At 44.8% G+C, this 9148-nt stretch overlaps 1 protein-coding gene across 1 annotated transcript in view; it reads left to right on the forward strand.

Moving 5' to 3' along the window:
* The window catches only part of SCGN (secretagogin, EF-hand calcium binding protein), a 49191-nt gene extending 43078 nt beyond the window's left edge, over positions 1-6113 (forward strand). The window contains exon 11 of the mRNA XM_024209542.2: positions 5578-6113. Within this exon, the coding sequence (XP_024065310.1) occupies positions 5578-5706 (129 nt within the window). The 3' untranslated portion in view covers positions 5707-6113. The remainder of the gene's footprint in view (positions 1-5577) is intronic.
* The last annotated feature ends 3035 nt before the right edge of the window (positions 6114-9148 follow it).

The following is a 9148-nucleotide window of genomic DNA, read 5'->3' on the forward strand; positions in this document are numbered from 1 at the left end:
GGTGATGGTAGTAGGCGGGTGGAACAACCAGAGGAAATGGCGGAGATTGCATCACTTCCTTCAATTACAAGGTTTTACCCACCTTTTATTACTGTGGTTCACAGTCCGGGGGGGTGTTAATCAAGTCTTCAGGTGTTATTGGATGTGCAGATAGCAACTCTGGCCAAGACCTTGTCTACACTAAAAAGGGTTTGCTATATAGCTATCCTGGCAAACTGTTGTAGTGGGGACACAGCTTATACCAGCTAAAGAGAGCACTTTTTTCTGGTGTAACTGCATCTACACTAGGGCTTTTGCAGACATGTCTGTGTTAGTTAGGGGAGTGATTTTTTTTCACTCTCCTAACCAACATAACTATACCAGAAAAACTTAAGTGTAGCGCAGATTGAGAGTTCCTTTTTCCATTTGTGCTTGGCAGGAAAGTTGTAATCTTTTCTTTGGATGTGGCCCTGGCCATAATTGTCCATGTCTTTGCTATCTCCATATTGAATTAGTACATATGTGTTCTGCATAGAGCTACACCTGAAAATCATCTGGACTCTTCAGCTAGTGCAGGCAACGCCCTGCCTGTTTACTGGTGCTTCTCACAGCCAGGAGACTATAACTGCACTGTATTCCATTTAGTTTCCAGGTGCAATTTGAACTTTTGATTTTGACCAACATAGTTTCAACCTTGGCTACCTTAGAGTATGTCTGGACTGCAAAAAAACCCCACGGCAGCAAGTCTCAGAGCCCAGGTCAGCTGACTTGTGTTCATGCTATGAGGCTAAAAATAGCAGTGTAGATGTTTGGGCTCAGGCTGGAGCCCAGGCTCTGAGACTTGACAAGGCAGGAGGGTCTTGGAGCCCAGGCTCCAGCCCAAGCCCGAACATCTACACTGCTATTTTTAGCCCTGTAGCACGAGTCCCACAAGCCCAAGTCAGTTGTCCTGGACTCTGAGACTCGTTGTGCAGACGGACCCTTAGAGGCTTCCCGTGTGAAACTGCATTTGAGATATGCTGTGGCTAAGAGCTACCCCAGTTTAGAATCATCATCAGAGTTTGAACCTTCAGCACTGCAGCACAGACTGCTCCTACTTGAGCTGCAGGGCTAACTGTATTAGCTGGCAGCAAGGGAAGGTTGTTTGAGAGTGGTTGGGGGGAAGTCCAGCCTGGCCTGGTGCTCTCTGTGTTTTCCACCCCTGGAATTTGGAGAACTCCTGTCCTATGTGTCGCCCCCAGAGGTGTGAATGGCTTTTGGAGCCATATGCTGGGTTTTGGTGGATGGTTGAAGGAAGCCCTGTCTATCTGTCTCTCTCTTCCCTCCCAGGAGTTGGGGGAGCTCCTGACCCATGTGGTAAACCCAAGGGAAAGGATGTAAATGAACCACTGGGGCCATGCTCTGGATCAGGGAGTTAATAGGAGAGGGAGCCTGCCCGACCTGTCTTCCCTTCCTCTACCTGCAGTTAGTCCAGCACTTTGCTGGTGTTCCCATTGCAGCATGTGCTGGTACTACTGCTTTGGCAGCTGAATGAGTCCAGCCTGGGAATGTGCAATGACTTTGACATTCCTCAGGAAAGTTTTGGTAGCATGCCAGAGAGAGAAAGGAATTGGCAGTTTTCAACACTTTATATCTCAGCGAATTCTTTGTCCTGGGACAAAGAAAAGGCTCTTGTGTAGCCCAAGAGGATTTCCTCTGCCAAATATCAAAGGTCTTCTGCAAACAATGGAGGTGGGGGAGCTTCTCAAAGAAAAGGTCCCAGGCATTCTTTATAATGGAAAGTGCTAGGCAGCCTAAATATAGGGGGGTTGTTACCAGCTCCTCCTACAATAAAGTGTAATTAATCAGGGGCGTATCGTATATCAGTTAAGAATAAGAACTAGTCTTTATATTGACTGCGTATCCAGAGACTAACAATATGGATTGGATATGATGGCATCTGCCTTTCAATATCTGAAAGCCTGATGAACATCAGTTCTTGTTTTTCCATAACCTGCACTCCATCCACTCTCAATCTTTTCCTTCCCACCATTTACACATAGTTAACTGTAGGCTGCCTTTTAGCCTTGTGTACGTGTAGCCAATAATAATAACAAAAATGGCAGATAACATCTATCCATGGAAATATAAAAAATGTACTTTTGTAAATTGGGCTCAGATGAGCAGATACGCTTTCAATAACATGCTTTTCACATTTGCCATGGTGTCTGAAAAGGTTGGGAAGACCTTAGTAACCAGGACAATGACTGAAACAAAGAAAAGAAGACACTTGGTCATGTGATGTGGGAACATTCTTCCCTCAAGGGATTTCTTCATCATCATCATCCTTTTTGTAACCATGGCTGAAGCTGATATTTTTGACACCACAAATTCTGTTCTCATTATGAGAATGTGAGAACAAAGGAAAGATGTTAATGCAAAGAAATGATACAGCACTATTGTAATACAATGGAAATGTAGCCATTAAAATAACGCTTCTATAGTGTGTTAGCCAGCCCATGGTATTTCAGGGCTGTTTAAAGCAATAGAATTAGTCTGGCACATAGTACTAACTTAGAGAATATTTATCTATCAGTCACACACATTCCGAAAGGCACAATGTTTGTGGGAGAAACAGAGTTAAAGTACAGGACTGGGAGTCAGGAGAGCTGGGTTCTGTGCACAGCGCCGCAGCAGGGTTTGCTATGTGATCCTAGATCATTTAACATCCCTGTGGCGGGGAAAACACCACAGCGGCCCAATCCTGTAGCGTTTAATTTCAGAAAGGGGAACTACACAAAAATGAGGAGGTTAGTTACACTGAAATTAAAAAGTACAGCACCAAAAGTAAAATCCCTGCAAGCTGCATGGAAACCTTTTTAAGACACCATAATAGAGGCTCAACTTAAATGTATACCCCAAATTAAAAAACATAGTAAGAGACCCAGAAAAGAAATACCATGGCTAAACAACAGAGTAAAAGAAGCAGTGAGAGGCAAAAAGGCATCCTTTAAAAAATGGAAGTTAAATACTAGTGAGGAAAATAGAAAGGAGCATAAACTCTGGCAAACGAAGTGTAAAAATATAATTAGGAAGGCCAAAAAAGAATTTGAAGTACAGCTAGCCAAAGACTCAAAAAGTAATAGCAAAAAAATGTTTAAGTACAGGGGCAGGGGGTTGGGGTGCAGGAGGGAGTGCGGGGTCTGGGAGGGAGTTTGGGTGCAGGAGGGGGATTCTGATCTGGGGCAGGGGGTTGGGGTGCAGGAGGGAGTGCGGGGTCTGGGAGGGAGATTCTGATCTGGGGCAGGGGATTGGGGTGCAGGAGGGAGTGCGAGGTGTAGGCTCCGGCCGGGAGGCACTTACCACAGACGGCTCCCGGCCAGTGGCACAGCAGGGCTCAGGCTGCCTGCCTGTGTGCCATAGCCCCAAGCTGCTCCTGATAGCAGCTGGCTGCTAGCACGTCTCTGCGGCCCCTCGGGGGAGGGGGACAGCATGTCTGTGTGCGCTGCCCACACCCACAAGCGACGCAGCCAATGGGAGCTGCAGTGACAGTGCTGGGGGCGGGTGCAGTGCGCGGAGCTGCCTCTCCCCCCACCACCAGGGGCCACAGAGACATGCTAGCAGCCGGCCGCTTCCAGGAGTGGCGTGGGGCCACGGCATGCAAGCAGCCTGCCTGAGCCCCACTGTGCCGTGGGACTTTTAGTGGCCCGGAGTTGGAGATCATTGCCTGTGATTTATTTTTGCAGGGTCCCCCTTGAGCCGGGGCCCTGGGCTGCAGCCCCTAAAGTCCCTGCCTTAATCCTGCCCTGGGACTAATAACTGTAGTCTGTAACCTATCATTTAAATCAGCTTCTGTACCAAATTACTGGAGGATAGCTAATGTGATGCTGATTTTTAAAAAGGGCTCCTTAGGTGACCCCGGCAATACAGGTCGGTAAGCCTGACTTCAGTACCGGGCTACTGGTTGAAACTATAGTAAAGAACAAAATTGTCAGACACATAGATTAACATAATTTGTTGGGGAATAGTCAACATGGTTTTTGTAAAGGGAAATCATGCCTCACCAATCTACTAGAATTCTTTGAGGGGGTCAACAAGCATGTGGACAAGGGGGATCCAGTGGATAGAGTGTATTTAGATTTTCAGAAAGCCTTTGACAAGGTCCCTCACCAAAGGCTCTTAAGCAAAGTAAGCAGTCGGTTCTCTCATGGATTGGTAACTGGTTAAAAGATAGGAAACAAATGGAGAGAGGTAAATAGTGGTATCCCCCAGGGGTCTGTACTGGGCCCAGTCCTATTTAACATATTCATAAATGATCTGGAAAAAGGTGAGGTGGCAAAATTTGCAGATGATACAAAACTACTCAAGATAGTTAAGTCCCAAGCAGACTGTGAAGAGCTGCAAAAGGATCTCTCAAAACTGGGTGACTGGGCAACAAAATGGCAGATGCAATTTAATGTTGATGAATGCAAAGTAATGCACATTGGAAAACATAATCCTAACTATACATGTACAATGATGGGGTCTAAATTAGCTATTACCACTCAAGAAAGAGATCTGGGAGTCATTGTGGATAGTTCTCTGAAATCATCCACTCAATGTGCAGCGGCAGTCAAAAAAGCAAACAGAATGTTGGGATAGGGATAGATATCCCAAGAAAGGGATAGATAATAAGAAAGAAAATATCATATTGCCTCTCTATAATTCCAAGGTACGCCCACACCTGGAATACTGCATGCAGATGTGGTCGCCCCATCTCAAAAAAGATATATTGGAATTGGAAAAGGTTCAGAAAAGGGCAACAAAAATGATTAGGGGTATAGAATGGCTTCCGTATGAGGAGAGATTAGTAAGACTGGGACTTTTCAGCTTGGAAAAAAGGCGACTAAGGGGGGATTTGATAGAGGTCTATAAAATCATGAGTGGTATAGAGAAAGTAAATAAGGAAGTGTTATTTACTCCTTCTCATAACACAAGAACTAGGGGCCACCAAATGAAATTAGTAGGCAGCAGGTTTAAAACAAACCAAAGGAAGTATTTCTTCACACAATGCACAGTCAACCTATGGAACTCCTTGCCAGAGGATGTTGTGAAGGCCAAGACTATAACAGGGTTCAAAAAGAACTAGATAAATTCATGGAGGATAGGTCCATCAATGGCTATTAGCCAGATGGGCAGGGATGGTGTCCCTAGCTTCTGTTTGCCAGAAGCTGGGAATGGGTGACAGGGGATGGATCACTTGATGATTACCGGTTCTGTTCATTCCCTCTGGGGCACCTGCCATTGGCCACTGTCAGAAGACAGGATACTGGGCCAGATGGACCTTTGGTCTGACCAGTATGGCCGTTCTTACGTTTTTATCACTCACTTATGCTCTGGGCCAAATTCAGAAATTATGTTAGACTTCCTTATTTAGACTCCCTTAAATCTAATTAAACCCACTGCACCTATGTAGAGCCACAAGACCTTTCCCTCATCCTTCTCTCCATTTCATTTGTATCTCCCCCCTCAATGTGTTTCATGTGCTTCAGTCATTCTGCAATTCCCATTGACACATGTTGTTAGAAAAATGACTGAGAGATTTTCTCTCCCAACAATGATTCTTTCTTTTGTCTCCAGCCCAGCATTAGTGGTGTGGACCTGGATAAGTTCCGTCAGATTCTGCTCCATCACTGTGATGTGAACAAGGATGGAAAAATTCAAAAATCTGAATTAGCCTTGTGTCTTGGGCTTAAAATGAACCCATAGATTTGAATGCGCTTCACCTATTGTTTGCAATGTTTTCTTTGTAAGAACTTACTGCTGCCGGTAGAACTCTTTCAGTGCTGTGTTAACAATCTGTGTGATAGTGCTGAACGTGGAAGATATAGGCACCTCACTGCTGTAATGAAAGTGCATTTGCACCAGGATGCCACAGAGTGGAGAATGCATGAAGGGCCTTTCAATTCAATAACTAGATTCACATTGTTCAGTAGAAGAAATTACGTGTGGGGCCTCTGTATTTTTTATAAATAATGTCCATATCCACAGACATACCAGTTTATCAAAAATGGGGGATGTCGTTCCATTACTTCCTTCATAAAATACTGCCACAATCAGTTCTTTGGCGTAGGATGAGTCTTTCCTTAAAATGTAAGATTAGTGCTCTCATACTGTAGCTGCTTTCATTGCCCGATTTTTATGATGACTGCCTTCTATGTGAAGTCACTATATTTCTAAACATGAGCATTGTGCTTTACTTGTGCGTACAGCATTATAATACTGGATGGATTGCAGTTTATTTGTGCAAGAATAAAAACAGCAATTAAGGAAATACAGTAAGATTGGTGCTTATGCATTATTTATGGACAGCCATACATCACAGTTCGATAGTCATACTATACTATGTATATTCTAGCTGTCATCTCACTGTATTTATACAGAGCACATTAAGTGTTAAGATTCACATTGTTCAGTAGAAGAAATTACCGGTGGGCCCTGTGCATTTTTTATAAACAATGTCCATATCCACACACCTACCAATTGATCAAAAATGGGGAACACCATTCCATTACTGCCTTCATAAAATACTGCCACAATCTGCGCTCTAGAGTAGAATGAGCCCTAATGGATTTGTCAAGCCTTGGCTTTACATATGCCAGGCTACAGAGTACAGTGGAAACTTCTCACAGAGAAATCACTTACTGCACAAAATAATTTCACTCTGGGCTAAATCCTTCTTTTGACACAAATCTAAGGGCAGGTCTACACTACCCGCCTGAATCGGAGGGTAGAAATCAATCTCTCGGGGATCGAATTATCGCTTCTCGTCGGGACGCGACAATCGATCCCCAAATTGACACTTCTACTCCACCAGCGGAGGTAGGAGTAAGCGCCGTCGACTGGGGAGCCGCGGAGGTCGATTTGCCGCCGTCCTCACAGCGGGTTAAGTCGGCTCCGATACGTCAAATTCAGCTACGCTATTCGTGTAGCTGAATTTCCGTATCTTAAATCGACACCCCCTCCCCCCCGTAGTGAGGACGTAGCCAACATAAAATGGCTTCGTGCAGGGTTTCCCATTAGGGAGACTAAGGCTCAGAGTCGGCAAAGCACTTGCTCAACTTTAACTTTATTTCTTTTAAATCAATGGGTCTTAACCACATGTTTACATGCTTGGCTGAACTAGGAACTAAATCCCTCCCTCCATGGCCTCCGTGACACTATTGGAGCCTCAGTGCCGTAGCATCTGCTGCACTCTGTGATCTTCCATTTCAGGGCAACCAACCAGTGGATACATGTAGTCAGCAACCCACTGGCCACACCCACAATGCACTGTCTACTCTCCCTTCGAATAATCCCCTCTTTATTTACAAAGAGAAACCAGCTGAGGAGACATGTTCAGTAGAACCTCAGTAGTTCTGTTGCACCGAGGATCTGCCATATCCATGGAGGCAAGATTTCCCCCGTAAGTGGAAGTTCACTAGATCTACAATGCACTTTGCACATTGCAAAGCACTGAAATAATCTGATTCTATTTCATCATATAATATTTACAGAAAATGACCTTTAATAAGTCAACGTTAAGTCCTATTGATTTCAATGGGACTACTCATATGCTTCAGTACTTTGCTGAACAGGGATGTGTTTATTCGTGTCCTTCAGTGTTTTGCTAGATCAGGGCCTTAACTCTCAAAACTGATTGTTGTCATTCTGACAACAACACGGAATCACAACAATAATAACTTGAGTTTTCACAGTGTTTGATGGAAGGCAGTAAATAAGCAATCATGCCTTACGAGTACAGAGACGCACTGTTATCCACATACACGTTCATTCATCTGAGGAACAAGCTGTGCTCATGTTGCATGACAACAGACAGAAAGCTCAATAGCTAAGAAAACTATAAACGTGCTGTATACAGGGACGTCCCTACCCATGTGCAAAGTACGCAGCGGCGTAGTGCTCCAGCCCCTGCTCCGCCTCTTCCCCATGGCCCCCGCCCCTGCTGCGCCCCAGCCCTGCCCCCTCTCCATCCTTTCCCCAAGCCCCGCCCCTGCTCTGCCTCCCGTCCCTTCCTGCCCCTGCTCTGCCCCAGCCCCGCCCCCACTCCCCTGAGAACTGCTGCTGGGGTCGGGCCTGCACTCACCACATGGTAAGTGGAGCGACCCAGACCCAGCCTGCTCCGCTCCCCTGGCTCCCAGCCGTGCCGCCAGCGAGTGCTGGGTGGCGGTTCCTTCCTCCCCCCAAGGCTGGGAGCCAGGGGAGCAGAGCGGAGCAGGCTGGGGCTGGTTTCCTCCCAGACTCCCCCCCACAGAGGCTTGGGGCCCCACACAACCCCCCCATGGGGGGGGCTGTGTAGGGCACGAAATTGGCTAGGAACGGCCCTGGCTGTATATGATATGTAAGTTATCATAGTCTTTAATAATTTTCTACAAAACATAATACAGGACATAACCAACCACAGTTCCATCATATTTCCAAGGGGGTTCATCAACCAAAATAATGATCCCTTTCCTTTCACTCGTATCCTGCCTCTTTGTCTTTCTGGCTGTCTTTCTATTATCATGTATTATATTGCTTTCTTAATCTAGTTTTCCATTACTTTGATATCAGAGATAATTCTGCACCATGATATTACACTATTTTATATGGTTAAACACCAGCTTTATGATGCTGTTGACATGTTTATATGCTAGGAGGCTAATTCTGATCATATACCAGTTTAACTCCACTGACATTACTCCTGATTTACACTGGTATAAATGGGTTAAAAAAGTCGCTGTTAAAAAAAATTCTGAAACAAGTGGTATTGACTAACCTTAAAGTTACAGTGACTTTACAAGACCAGTTTATAAAAACCTCAACAAAGAAACATAGCTGAAAAAAAGCTAATTTAGCAGCACCCCTGAGTCATCTCTAAATGTGAGTAGTTCAGTATCCTTGCAGGCTCTGGTGGGCTATTTATTGACTATGTCCTACTATTGCAGTGAAAACCGTCTGATACAAGAGAATGTGAAAAGGTGGGATTTTTTTCTTTTTTTATAGAGGTCCACCTTGCTGACTACACATTTTCTACTGTAAAATTTCTTTTTCTTCAAATGGCTTTTAGTTGCTAAACGGAGCTACGGTGACAGCTATATTTCTCTTCAAATAAAAGTATTTCTTGTCTTATTGATTTTTTTCTGGGAGCAGAAAAGCATTTTTATGACTT

The sequence above is a fragment of the Terrapene carolina genome, unplaced genomic scaffold (assembly GCF_002925995.2).
Source record: "Terrapene carolina triunguis isolate 2854851 unplaced genomic scaffold, T_m_triunguis-2.0 Scaffold58, whole genome shotgun sequence".
NCBI lineage: Eukaryota > Metazoa > Chordata > Testudines > Emydidae > Terrapene > Terrapene triunguis.